The sequence below is a fragment of the Phallusia mammillata genome, chromosome 5, assembly GCF_965637545.1.
Source record: "Phallusia mammillata chromosome 5, kaPhaMamm4.hap1.1, whole genome shotgun sequence".
In the NCBI taxonomy this organism is placed as follows: Eukaryota; Metazoa; Chordata; class Ascidiacea; order Phlebobranchia; family Ascidiidae; genus Phallusia; species Phallusia mammillata.
This window is the reverse complement of record NC_137256.1, coordinates 26,361,984-26,375,882: the sequence shown is the minus strand read 5'-3', so window position 1 is coordinate 26,375,882 and position 13,899 is coordinate 26,361,984. Positions and strand designations below refer to the sequence as shown.

Genomic DNA, 13,899 nt, shown 5'->3' with positions numbered 1-13,899 from the left:
AAAACACTAGAAAGGTGGCTTTCTAATATACTTACTTCCATTATATATATATATTTTATATCCTATTTACCAATTTACTATACACATCATTTGATCTACACATATGACTGTTGTTCCAGGTAATTACGAATGGGTCCCCACACGTGTGTTTGTACAAATTAATGGTAAACAGATGTTTCGGTTATTTTTAGATTCTTAAAGAAAAATCTTTCAGAAAAGCTTTTTTTGCATCATTATTGTCATATAATTACAACAGAAAAAATACTTTCCATTTAATTCCATGCTTTGACCTTGATATTGTCATTCAAGGTAAGTTTTTAAACACAATTTTCCAAAACTGAAAATGTGCTTGATAACTTAATATAGCGACATAGCATAGCTGCACAAACAGCTGACAAACAGCTGATTTCTAATCACCGAAATGACTGTGTCATGAAACGTCTCTTCAGACATCAAGCTGAGCACTACAGCTGCATTCACCTGCGTTAATTGTAAACCAGTAATTTACTCCCTTAAGAGTTGAGACTTTTGTCTGACTGACAGTGTACACATGTTATGGACTATAAAAGTCACTACAGTCAAACTTCGATACTATGTCACCCTTTGGGACTGAGAAAAAGTACCATAATTGCGAGAGTTGTTTGTAAAAATAGCCTTATTACATGACAATGAACTGTAATGCCATGTTGTATTGTACGATTATAATTCACTACAGTATACAATATCAAGTAAAGTATACAGTATAATTTATTACAAAAATACGAATAGATTATGCCTAGCACACTTCTTTAACGTTAACAAGATTCGGAAATTACGAAAAATAAATTCGTTATTTTTAGTACCGCTAGGTAGCACATTTCGCAAAAATAGTTTACCACCTCATATAAAAACGCTTACTTACTTTGTGATTAAAATTACAAAACGCCCTATTTTGGTAACAGTTAGCAGAAATTTGAACATTTACGTTATTTTTTCACAAAATTAACACGTTTTTGCTTAATTGTCTGTTTCCCGGAAATTCAATACAAATTTCCCGGGATTCAGGATTGAACTTTGCCGGGAAATCCCGGAAATTTCCCGTTGAGACATTCCCGGGAAGAAACCCTAATTTTGACGCAGGGTTTACTTTGACATATAATTTCCTCAAATATTTAACACAACTGTAAAGCAATTGCTTTTTTCAGCATTTTACCCAACTTGAATCATTTCATTGTTGAAAAACAAGCTACAGCCGAGATAAAGTTACAAAAATGGAGCTTATGCAACACAATGGTACATACAACTGTATATGTTAAAACATTTTAATTAAACATGTTTGCAATCTACATTTATAGTCAGGATGTTTATTCAATTTTTAACTGTGTTTCAAAACTGATTGTGTTCATTAGAGGAGAAGTCTTACACCGAAATTGTTCATTGAGTTGTACATCAAGCATTTTAAGCATTACCTTGTTTACTTGCTGAACTTTCGATCCCTTCATCATCACTAAAACCCTGTGGTTGCAGAATGTAGACCCCTGGGAAAAGAACACAAGTTCAAAGTGGGTTGAAATGCATTGCTATACATTATGGGACTGACTAAAATGGGTTGAAAATCTTCATAAACATGTTTTCAAACAAGAAAAGCATTATATTTTACCGCCAGCTCATATACTAACCACCAATAAAAATTTTAGGCTCGAATACCAAAGACCACAAAACACTAAAAAGGTGGCTTTCTAATATACTTACTTCCATTATATATATATATTTTATATCCTATTTACCAATTTACTATACACATCATTTGATCTACACATATTACTGTTGTTCCAGGTAATTACGAATGGGTCCCCACACGTGTGTTTGTACAAATTAATGGTAAACAGATGTTTCGGTTATTTTTAGATTCTTAAAGAAAAATCTTTCAGAAAAGCTTTTTTTGCATCATTATTGTCATATAATTACAACAGAAAAAATACTTTCCATTTAATTCCATGCTTTGACCTTGATATTGTCATTCAAGGTAAGTTTTTAAACACAATTTTCCAAAACTGAAAATGTGCTTGATAACTTAATATAGCGACATAGCATAGCTGCACAAACAGCTGACAAACAGCTGATTTCTAATCACCGAAATGACTGTGTCATGAAACGTCTCTTCAGACATCAAGCTGAGCACTACAGCTGCATTCACCTGCGTTAATTGTAAACCAGTAATTTACTCCCTTAAGAGTTGAGACTTTTGTCTGACTGACAGTGTACACATGTTATGGACTATAAAAGTCACTACAGTCAAACTTCGATACTATGTCACCCTTTGGGACTGAGAAAAAGTAGCATAATTGCGAGAGTTGTTTGTAAAAATAGCCTTGTTACATGACAATGAACTGTAATGCCATGTTGTATTGTACGATTATAATTCACTACAGTATACAATATCAAGTAAAGTATACAGTATAATTTATTACAAAAATACGAATAGATTATGCCTAGCACAAACAAGATCTGTTAGTTTTATCGTGACACAAGCACAAAACGGCATTTACATAACTCGCTGCAAAGCCGTGGAACCTCTTAACATGACCACATTTGTTTAATCAATGATTTGTTCTTCATTGTTTTCCCTGCCTTTTCCTAAGCTCAAACCGAAAGTTGTCAGAAGGCCCAATTTTTCTATCCATAACCAGACCGTTAATACAGTAATACTGTACTCTCATGTGTCATAGTATCAAGGGTAAGGGATGGCATAGTTAATATATATATTTTCTCTTGAATTCAGTTGTGACGATCAAAAGTGGCATAGTAGCGAAGTTTGACTGTATTCGGGCGATTAAGGAAAAGTTTTAAATACTAAAAGAATAAACTACAGCTAACAATTGTTTAACATTTCAGCACATTAAGGCATTTAAAAAATTTTACGTTTTGGGGGCCTGTGGGTGAACCGCTGGGTCATTCGGGGTCAAACTTAAGAAGGATCAAATTTGGATTAATAACTAAAATGTGTCTAAAGTTGAAAAAAATAAAGAAAGCAGTGTATTACCCTTCCTGGATGTAAATAATGAAGCAAAATAACAAAGTATTGCTCATCCAGTAGTTTTTATAATAAAAACTGCTGGATGAGCAATACTTTGTTATACAGTATGCCTGGCAGCAATAGCCTATTTAATGAAGCAAAATGTTTGGGTTTTAAACAATATTCAAATACTAATGACAGATTTGCTTAAAATGTTGGTATTTAACCTAGTTGACATTTATGTAAAAATGCTGTTTAACCTGACATGTATGTGACATTTAACAAAATATCTCAGAAATTCTTGTAGGTATTGAGAAAGGTAAGAATTAATCGAAATAGGTTAAATAACTTTCACCCATTTCGCTTGTGTTTGATATTTCATGCGTCATCAGATATATAATATCTGTTACAAATTGTTTTGCAAACACATACCAGAAATTTAAATCAGGCGTGTGCGATCTGTGGCCTGTTGATAAAAGGTTGTGCGGCTGGCAGAGCAGCTTGGATTTCAAATGTCCTAGCAAACAAGTCCAATAGTTATATATTTTTGAGTAGATTAATGCGAAATTTAATTGTAGTTAACTGCACACCCCTGGTTTAGATAATTGCATACAATATATTTTTGACAATAAAAATTACTTCAAAATGACCCTTAAAATCAAGTGTGGACAATTTTGACCGACTTGTTTAACATGCAGGTTAATTAGAAAAACATAAGCATATCCTTTTTGTAACGCTGAAAACTAACATGGTAAATTGCTTACCTCAAAACAGTGTCAGAAAGTTGAGATGGCTTCACATAAGTAATAAATCCATATGTGCCGAACAGAGACATTTGGCCCCACGATCTATCCAACATAGCAGAGTTCTTGCAATATATATTAGGATCAGTTAAAACTAACCTATTTTTGTTCAATGGGTAGCTGTGGAGAAAAAAAAACAAATGAAGTAACAATTGTTTTATATAAACAGAAAAGGTAAATAAATAATTTTGTTTCATATTATTTTCTTTGCTGCTTACTTAATGTGTCCGAACAGCAACCAGAATTGCTTCAGTAAAACCAGCAGTTTGCTGAAGCAGTCGGAACCGACGCAGATAAATTCGTCTTCAAGTTTATTGTTGGCGAATAAGGCCCCATCCACACTGCTCGCACGATCTTTGTTTATTGATGTTTTGTCCGCACGCGGCGCGCGCTTGATGTCACGCTGCGTGCGTCGCTCGCAGCCGAATTGAAAATCCATTGTTCGGGCAGCGCGTGCAGGCAAACGTGAACAAATTCGCTGTGTGCGGTCGATCCACATGGTGTTTATGTTAGTAAAACTGAATATTTTTGGTCATTGATATATGTTATGTATCCCAAACGATTACATATACATACCAGAAAATGTTTAAACTTGTTATATTGTGGTAGCAAGTATATTTGGTTGATTTAAAACTTTATCAGCTGTATTGTTGTGATTTTACACTATTCTGTTGCGACTATTTCTAAAACTAGTACTGCTAGCAATTCCAAAAAATGACCAAGACGTGAGTTTTGCCCCAAACCAGGGCTATTCAGATGGCCTAGTGAAGTTGCATTACTTCATCTAAATTGAATTAAGTTTAGCAGAAAGCTACTACATAAAGTTACTAAATGAAGTAACCAAAGTATTGATTTTATTTCTGCCTTGGCATGTTGGGAAATTACAAGTGATGGATTTCATATTAGCCTTGACAACATGTTAGCAGTTAACCAAGCATGACGTAGACAATGTGGTCAACGCCGACGCAATTCCAAGCCAAGCAAGCGATCGTGCGTGCGAGCAATTAACCAGTGTGTTACGGGTAATCCCCAAATTTTGCCGCGTAAATAAAATAAACTTGAACAGACAATTGCCTTTCTGTCATATCATAATATAAAGCCAAAAATGAAAGTACAATAAAAAGTAGTAGGCGATTTATTTTTGCAAAAAAAAAAAGATTTTCGACGTCGACGATGCGCGCTTAAACCAAAAACGTTTTCGCAAAGTTTTTGAGGTTTTTGTTTCGCGTTGGATGCGCATGATTAGTTTCGTTTGATTTGTTTTTTTGCGTTACTAAAGTTTTTTTAAGGTAAAGTAAACAGAGATATAAAACTATTTGTAAAGAATAAATCAAAATACAATACCTAATGTAATGACGGTATTAAAAATCTGAAATGCATTTACCGTAAGTATGTGTTTATAGTACGGTTTGTTTGTTAGCAGATTTTGGTATATCTGCGAAGTGATGGTACTCGGGTGTATGTTTTTAAAACACTTGTCAAACTTTTCCGACATAATTTCGTTGTTCGTCAAACTTTTAAAAAAAGCCAACTGAGCTGGGCCCATTTGAACAAATGAACCACTTTTAACTACTGGGGGTAGTATTTTATCAAGTCGTTCGTCCGCTTTTTATTGCAGAAATGGATAGTACTCGGGTATATGTTATTAAAACACCTCACAAACTTTTTCTTTCGGGGCCGGAACATAATTTCGTTGTTCGTCAAACTTCAAAAGTTCGGACAATATTTATTTCCAGGCTAAAATCAGTGTTGACAGTGTTGTAAAAACAAATTAATTTCGCTAGAAAGCATCCTCAGTGTCTATTAGAACAATAAAAGGGATAAAAATTGGAAAAAGGCATAGAAAAAGCTAATAGTTCTTCGAACACACAATCAATCGATCCTCAACTGAAAGCCCAACGAAAGATAAAACCGAAAAAGCGTAAAAGGCGGAGGAAACTTATCCGACCCGCAGTTAAAAAAGTTTCCCTGACTTTAGTAGATGCAGTTGTAACGGTTGCAACACTATTGTGCAATGTTTATGATAACGATTGCATGTTATTTCGCAATAACGTTTCTCACCACGAAATGGAAATGGTTACCCTCATTTCTGCATAGACTAATGTTTATATTTCCGTTTCTATGGTAGTCATAAGTTATTTTCAGCCATTTTTCGGGTTCCAGAAAGATCTAACAGTAAACATAGTGTTTATTCCCTTATGACACATATTTCCGCAGTCGTGATTCGTGTATAACGCGTCGTTTCCACCCTGTGTAAATTACATGGCTACCTTAAAATAAATAATATAAGTAATATGAGAAAAAGAATTCGTACACCGGCCAATGTTTCGCACTGTTATATAAGCGTAGACTTTGATGTTTTCGCCGTTCTTTTCTATTTGTGGATTCTATTTGTTCCTGCTATTTCCACCGGGAAAGCGGCTATTTTGGGGCTTCTTTTTTTATCCCATGTGGATGTGTAGCTGATTTGGACGTTCGCCTTTAATGTTATTCAAGAATACAAAGAAAGAAGAGACATATGTGTGGCTGTTAATCAGTCAGCTGTTATTGAGATGCAAAGATCAGACTCACCAAACAATTTGCAATGAACATCATAGTTCACACCGTAGCGGTCCTTCACAGGCCGCCATTGAGGCAGGCGTGGCTACAAAGTGGTGCCCACGAGTTGCTACAGACCTTCCGAACTCGCTTCCAGCGCAGGCAGATGTCACTTCAAATTGATACTTTACGAGCAAGGTTTGGACAGCACGTTCAAAGCGATGCCCCGAACGGTTCGAACAAGACGTCATTTGGACAAGGGTTACTCACAGAGTGCCCTGACGGTCGACCGAACTTGCTAGAGACTTTTCGAGCACAACCAGACATTTTAGTTATGTGCAACGCCACTGACATCCCAATGGAATCAGAAACAAAAGAGGAGGAAGAAATCGACTACCAAGGTCACGGAAATGAAATTCACGCGGTCGCTCCGACTGACATCTTTTCCTCTGTTAAGTAAGTGCGTGTGAAATCTGCACTTGACAATTTTCGGTGTTGTAAAATATATATTTTATTCGCTTAATAACACTTTTCAAGATAAATTAGTTATGCTTATTCATCGATGTATGTTGCATGTTAAGCTGTGTGCGTGTATATAACTTATAATTCAGTAAAAATTAATATTTTTTTTGCTAGTGTCAAAATGTAAACGTGTGTTTCGGTGTGTATCACCGTCAATTTATGTTTCACGTTTCATGTCAACGGTTTTGTCAAGCCGGAAACGTTTTTGTTTCACTACTAACGCTGCATGATATGTATTGACTCCCTGGCTTGAGCTGTTTAATAAGATCACACATTTTCCACACTCAAATACTACATGTAAACGACCAACCTGTCAAAAATAAGTGAGCTCAGTTACGCTGGGGACAATTGCCCAAACCCAAGAAAACAAGCATCCTAACCGAAACACGACGTCGTTCTACGCCATATTTGTCTGCATGGTGCATACCACTTTGAGCATCGAGCTCCATCTGTTCACAAGTCTACAAACAGACATTTCGAGCCACGAGCTCCAACTATTCACAAGTCTACAAACAAACATTTCGAGCCACGAGCTCCTACTATTTACAAGCCTACAAAATTATGAGCCAGCACGAGCGAACGATATTTTCTCTCAAGTGGGAACCAACGTGCAACAATTGGCACCAACTTAATTATTTGCAATCGTCATATCCATGACCAGTTTTGCAGTGCTATTAAGCACCTGTTTACCGGGCACGTCATCACACACGTGACGGCACAGAAACAGATGAATTCAGACGTCAAACAACAACAAGATCAACAGGAAGCACTTCGCCAACAATCAGCAAAATGAGCTTTTCACACGGCGTGAACATTTTAGCCAGCCCTTCACTCGTAAATAGATTAACGCCTACAGCAACCTTGTTCACATATGCTCTTTCACTTAACTTCATACATCGTTCTGTTAAGATTAGCTTCCAAAATTTTAGGGAAGAGTCAATATATATCTTATTAAATGTCATTAACTTGTGTTTCGCCAGTTTATACGTACAGACAATATTTTCCTCCGTCTGACCTTGTCTTTACGACGTTTATTGTTTTCCTTACGATATATATCCAAAGAGCTGAAGAGTCAAACCCTTATTGACAAGATATATAATTGTTATGTTCATTTTTCGCCTTTAATTGTGCATATTTTCCCAACGTATAAATCCCCACGTGACAGCACCTACCGCCATCTATTGACCAATTTCTCTTGTCGCGTGTCGCTAACGACCATTAATATTGATAAAATGTGTTTTTCATTCAAACACATTGTGCACCCTTTTTGGGGGGGAGCTTTTGTAACGGTTGCAACACTATTGTGCAATGTTTATGATAACGATTGCATGTTATTTCGCAATAACGTTTCTCACCACGAAATGGAAATGGTTACCCTCATTTCTGCATAGACTAATGTTTATATTTCCGTTTCTATGGTAGTCATAAGTTATTTTCAGCCATTTTTCGGGTTCCAGAAAGATCTAACAGTAAACATAGTGTTTATTCCCTTATGACACATATTTCCGCAGTCGTGATTCGTGTATAACGCGTCGTTTCCACCCTGTGTAAATTACATGGCTACCTTAAAATAAATAATATAAGTAATATGAGAAAAAGAATTCGTACACCGGCCAATGTTTCGCACTGTTATATAAGCGTAGACTTTGATGTTTTCGCCGTTCTTTTCTATTTGTGGATTCTATTTGTTCCTGCTATTTCCACCGGGAAAGCGGCTATTTTGGGGCTTCTTTTTTTATCCCATGTGGATGTGTAGCTGATTTGGACGTTCGCCTTTAATGTTATTCAAGAATACAAAGAAAGAAGAGACATATGTGTGGCTGTTAATCAGTCAGCTGTTATTGAGATGCAAAGATCAGACTCACCAAACAATTTGCAATGAACATCATAGTTTACATTGTAGCCGCCATTCACAAGTCGCCATCGAGGCAGGTCGAGCTACACAGTCAACCTTGGTTATTCCAGGCTTGTTTCAACCAAAATACGGATTAATCGATATCGATTAGTTCAAGCCTTCACATTACAAATCATTTGTACCTCAAACTTTGTCCAAATTAGGCGAAGTTCCGAATTACCAAATCTTGTTTAATTGGGGTTTACTGTACTACCAATGTGATACTATAAGCATATTTTTTACAGGTTCTGTCAGCGGGTGAGTGCCATACATATCTACAAAGTACCCCAAAAGGAGATTTTACAACACATTTCTACTAAGTCTGCTTTAGATACCTTTGGCCTTTTACTCAGCTTTGCAACTTAATGGCAGTCTTTAATCCCAGACCAGAGGTTCTCAACCTTTCATGGGCCGTGGCTCCCTAAAAGTATTTTTTGGGCCTCATGGCCCCCCTTCTAATATCAATGTAAGATCTGTGGCCCCCTGCAAAAAATTTAAATGTTAAACTCTTGTTGAAATTTGGTAATAATTTCGGATTTAAACAAGTTGAATAAAGTAAACAACAAACTGTAATCGTGACAAACCTCAATATGGATAAAGTGTGTTAGGGAATAAATATATTTGCAGCACGCACTCAATAACAAATTGCAAAACTTGTTGAACTTTGATTTGCCCAGTGTTTTCCCTCGGCAACTTTCGAAGATAGAATTTATCCAACTTTATTTCTACACACTGTATTCCATTTACATAAACTATAAAAACTTGTTACAGATTCTGGTGAATGTATATTGTTAGCATGCGTTGCACTGTGGAACTATACACTAATAAAAGTTTGTACATTGTCTGCAACTTGTCCTGTAATCAATCTATGCTTTTATATTAATTATGGAACAAATCAGCTGTCTGGACAGGTCTGGAATTTTATCGTAATATCCAAAAATAATTTTCAAAAACATGTGTAATGTCTTTCAGCCTAAGGTTTTGAGTACACAAAGGTTTTTGCTGTTTTTGATGAATGAAACCTCTTAACATTTATGCAAAAATAACTTAATCAGTATGTATATAAGCAATTTGGTGATAATTTTTGCTGTTTAAGAACAGAGAATCTTGTGAAAAGGCATGTTTTGTAACATATTATTATGCGTTACAGAATACATTTATTGAAATGGTCCAGAATTTAGCTCATGCAGATATGGTAACCCTAATGCAGTGTAATAAAAACCCTACAGCATGATGGTACAATACTATGGAAGTTTATGTAATGCGAGATTCACAGTGGCAAAAATATATTAATAAAATTGTTGCAAATAGAATGGTATGAAGTAATGTATTTACACAAATCCATATAGATAAACACAAAAATAAATAAACAAAACAAACTATTAAGTTACAGTGCAACTAATATACTGATGTGCACAAATAAAAACTAGAAGGGTGGCTTAGCACATATTGCCCTTGCATATACACTATAACCTATTTAAAAACATAAATATATTTCCTATGCTTATTTTGTATTGGGTCCCATATTAGCCATCGTCTTTTATAACTTTAGTCGTTTCTGCAGGCAAAAACTCATGGGTCCCCACACATGTAAAGTTGAAAATAATGCAATTCAAGAGATAACCATGAGAAAGTCGGGTGATGTAAGGTAAAACACAGTGATCGGCACTGGGCTTAAATAATAATACTATGTAGAATACAAGCTATAAAAATAGATTCACCCCAGATATTGTTTGAAGGATGTCCTATTTAACGTTTTAAAAAACTGACCCATTTTAAGGGGCTGACCCATGGTTGCCCTTGTAACACTATTGCTCCAAAGAAATCTTTCGTTTGTGGTGACCAGTAACATACAAATACGTTTTACACTTTAGGGGCTTGTGGGGTAAATGTTAGGACTACAGGGTTAACACAACAACAATCGACACATATAAATGGCATACTATACAAGAATCAATATGTGACCCATGATAACAACAAAAGCTATTTAAATTAATAAACAATTTAATGGACAATTCACCAAAATACAAGCCTTTAAACTAGTCTTTTACAAAAGAAAAAAGTTTGTGCCGAAAACAAATTCATTTTATTGCACTAATCATGCATATGGTTCATTAAACCAATCATTTAACAAGAAGAGATTGAAGTGCTTGCTTAATCGCACAATAAAGTTATGTGATTAACTGAATTTGAATGTGTTTGTTGGACTTCAGTAACATGCAAAAGTACCAAATTAAATTTTGTACCTTGTTGATTCCCTGGTGTTGTATCTTTTAGGGAACCACTAGAGTACTTCCTTGTTGTTTTTCTTGCATAAAGATCCATCTCGTTTGGAGGTCATTTGGTATGAAATACAAAGGTAAAATTAAATTACAAATGTCTCATTATTATTCAGGTAAGCAATATAAAAAAACTTGTGACATTGGCAAGATATGTGGAAAAATGGAAAACATTTTATTTGTAAACAGCGAATCACAACTAATAAATGATTGCAAGCAAAATGTGTGAAATAAATATGTATTTTTTCATTGCAAATTAACTGCGCCAAAAAACAATACTATTTTAATCACTGATGATGGCATGAGAATTTGCCGAAAAGTCTGAATAATAAGGTGTGTGCATTAAGTGTGTTAGCTTTAATACAGGTTGTGACCACTCATATACACTTAAAATCCTATGAAAACATTAAGTTTATGAATATTGCCAAATAAGCACAGTACTTGATGGAGTTTCTCATTGACAAAGTCAGACTAAAATATTAACTGTGCCTAAAAACAAATACATATTTTAATCACTGATTATGGCATGAGAATCTGCCCAAAAGTCTGAATAATAAAGCATGTCACTTTTTATGTCTATTTCGGCCTTATTTTCACCATTAAATATATTTCAATGGTGTGTTAGCTCTACTGCAGGTTGTGACCACTCATATACACTTACGCTCCAAATCCTATGAAAACATTTAAGTTTATGAATATTGCTAAACAACCATAGCACCTGATGCAGTTTCTCATTGACCGATCTCCCAATGTACAGAAAGTCAGAGTGAATTGATGGAAGTTCTGAAAATTGAGCTAAAGAAGTAAAACGAGTTTACTTTGATAATGTTTATGCAAGTACTTACAACATTTTGGTCAATTATCATCAATTGCAATATGATAAATTGTATTCCGCACCAACAAGAACAGCAAAAGCCCTATGCCTGAAACACACAAAAAGAACCAAGCCAGCAAACAGCTGCAAACTTGTGAACAAACAGTTAATTGCTAATGTACGAGTCTGTCAAAACTGTAAATCTGAATACACAAATAAACTATAAACCACCTAACACAGTCAACTTCCTACACCTGTTAACAAAAGAAATAAACCGTAAACCTGAAAAGATAAAAAACAGATTAATCAAATAATATAAACATCCTAAATTCCTAAACCTGCAAAGTACAAAAAACATGTAATCTGTAAATCAGCAAATGTAAAATATACTATTAACCTTCAAAAACAAACACCCTAAACCTGTGAACAACAAAAAACATGTAATCTGTAAATCAGGCAAGTTAAAATAAAACGTTAACTGCAAAAAACAAACACCCTAAACCTGCAAACAACAAAAAATGCCTAAATCTGTCATGAAAACAAACTTTTATATTATCACTAAAATGTAATGACTATAATGATGATAATTAAAACCTGAAAAGATGTTTAAGATAATCCTAAAACCTCCAAAAATGTTTATTTAAAATAATGATTAAAATCTGTTAAGATGTTTAATAAGATAATGTTAAAACCTGCAAATGTGTTTGTTTAATAAGATAATGTTAAAACCTGCAAATGTGTTTGTTTAAAATAATGATTGAAACCTGAAATAATGTTTAATAAGATAATGTTGTAACCTGCGAAAAGTTATTCTTAACTATAAGGTAACTGATACATTCCTAAAAAACACAAAAATTCGTTAAAACCTGCAAAAAAACCAAGGCAATATATTAATAACCCAAATATGAAAAAGTCATTAATGCACGATGACACTTACACTTTACCTTAGCAATGTAGAAATGCTCAATAACAAAGATTGAATTGAACCAAATTTATACAACACAATAGATCAATCAAAAGCAGGTCCTGAAAGATAAAACAAAAATGTTTTGACATTTGATAGCAAAGTATTTAACACAAGTAGTACACACCTGGAATGAAGTATAGTTGAGAGTGTACAGACCGAAGTCTCAATTCTGACTTTTTACTACTTTCGGAGCACTTGACGATGGTGGTTCGGGTGGTTAGAGCGACGCATAAACAAACACAATACTGTAATGATGTAAAAAGGCACAACACCCCCCAAGAACTGGTCTACTTAAAAAGAAATAAAGGATAGTTAAAGTAAACTCAACACACATTTTTGTTGATGAAAGAGGGAAAACGCAAGCAAAATTTAAGTCACAATAATATTGATGGTAGTTGCTATTGGTTCATAACCAGCCTCAATCAAGAAGTTCAGGCATCATCAGTAGGAAAGTCTGAAAAAACGTTTGAACCACCACCGTCCCTGCACGGCCGACATAAAAAACACAATACAAGCTTGCCTTAACTAACTGTCCTGCATACAAACGTCGCAAAATAGCCTATAAAGGTAAAAAGTGAGTCTGTCGTGTTTTACAACCACCCAAGCAGTCATTGCCCCATTATGACTAGGTGGCCTGGCCAAGTAGGTTGCGGAAATGAACTAGTAATTAAGTTAATCTAAATCCACACAAAAAAAACAGGCTTGACCAGCACAAGTGGAATAGGGGACATTTTTAGGCGCATTTTGGCTACTAGATAAGTTTACTAAACCGAACAAGTGAGTTATATCCTTGCTTGATATCTAGTACAAATTTCCTTTCAATGGAAAGAAAAGTGTAACAGAAATACAAGCAAGAACAACAAAAGCTGGTCAAAACCCAAAAACAAATCCACAATAACCCTATCTTTACAATTAATATAGGCGCAGAAGTTTTTGTTAAAGAGTCCAGTGATGATTACAGCGTATAACAACATGAGATCACTGTTCTCTGCCCTGCAAGACCCCCCTTTCAAGGACCCAAATGAATTACGCAAAGGCAGGGATGGGAAAATTTAACAACAGTTTGCGCCCTATCAGGGTGGCTCAC

At 35.0% G+C, this 13,899-nt stretch overlaps 2 protein-coding genes and 3 long non-coding RNA genes across 7 annotated transcripts in view; 2 read left to right on the top strand and 3 right to left on the bottom strand.

The window, feature by feature from the left end:
• LOC145228617 (eukaryotic translation initiation factor 3 subunit B-like) overlaps positions 1 to 13,899 on the top strand; it is an 84,601-nt gene that overhangs the window by 37,130 nt on the left and 33,572 nt on the right. The gene's annotated exons all lie outside the window — the stretch shown is intronic.
• Positions 1,422 to 4,263, bottom strand: LOC145228623 (uncharacterized). Of its 3 annotated transcripts, none has more exons than XM_080093744.1 (4): positions 4,017 to 4,263; positions 3,760 to 3,918; positions 3,428 to 3,512; positions 1,422 to 1,517 (listed from the first exon to the last, which is right to left on the bottom strand). In XM_080093744.1, the coding sequence occupies exons 1-3, from the start codon at positions 4,235 to 4,237 to the stop codon at positions 3,440 to 3,442; spliced, it is 453 nt and encodes a 150-aa protein (XP_079949870.1). In that variant the 5' UTR covers positions 4,238 to 4,263; the 3' UTR covers positions 1,422 to 1,517; positions 3,428 to 3,439. The 3 variants fall into 3 exon arrangements, with proteins under 3 accessions (XP_079949870.1, XP_079949872.1, XP_079949871.1); XM_080093745.1 differs by lacking the exon at positions 1,422 to 1,517 and adding an exon at positions 1,891 to 2,176; XM_080093746.1 differs by lacking the exon at positions 3,428 to 3,512 and having other exon boundaries at positions 1,423 to 1,517.
• LOC145228782 (uncharacterized) lies at positions 4,432 to 9,596 on the top strand. Its single transcript, XR_013860295.1, has 2 exons — positions 4,432 to 5,183; positions 8,998 to 9,596. It is a non-coding gene; the product is annotated as an uncharacterized LOC145228782 (long non-coding RNA).
• On the bottom strand, positions 5,969 to 8,805 carry LOC145228766 (uncharacterized). Its single transcript, XR_013860278.1, has 2 exons — positions 6,370 to 8,805; positions 5,969 to 6,047 (listed from the first exon to the last, which is right to left on the bottom strand). It is a non-coding gene; the product is annotated as an uncharacterized LOC145228766 (long non-coding RNA).
• On the bottom strand, positions 11,116 to 12,147 carry LOC145228764 (uncharacterized). Its single transcript, XR_013860277.1, has 3 exons — positions 11,877 to 12,147; positions 11,750 to 11,814; positions 11,116 to 11,520 (listed from the first exon to the last, which is right to left on the bottom strand). It is a non-coding gene; the product is annotated as an uncharacterized LOC145228764 (long non-coding RNA).

Excerpts from the sequence above, each read along its gene's own strand:
- LOC145228623 (XM_080093744.1), bottom strand. The coding sequence starts at position 4,237 with ATGGATTTTCAATTCGGCTGCGAGCGACGCACGCAGCGTGACATCAAG. Across the intron at positions 3,919-4,016 it reads TTGCTGTTCGGACACATTAA|CTACCCATTGAACAAAAATA; the intron begins GTAAGCAGCAAA and ends TTTTCTCCACAG. Across the intron at positions 3,513-3,759 it reads CTTTCTGACACTGTTTTGAG|GACATTTGAAATCCAAGCTG; the intron begins GTAAGCAATTTA and ends CTTGTTTGCTAG.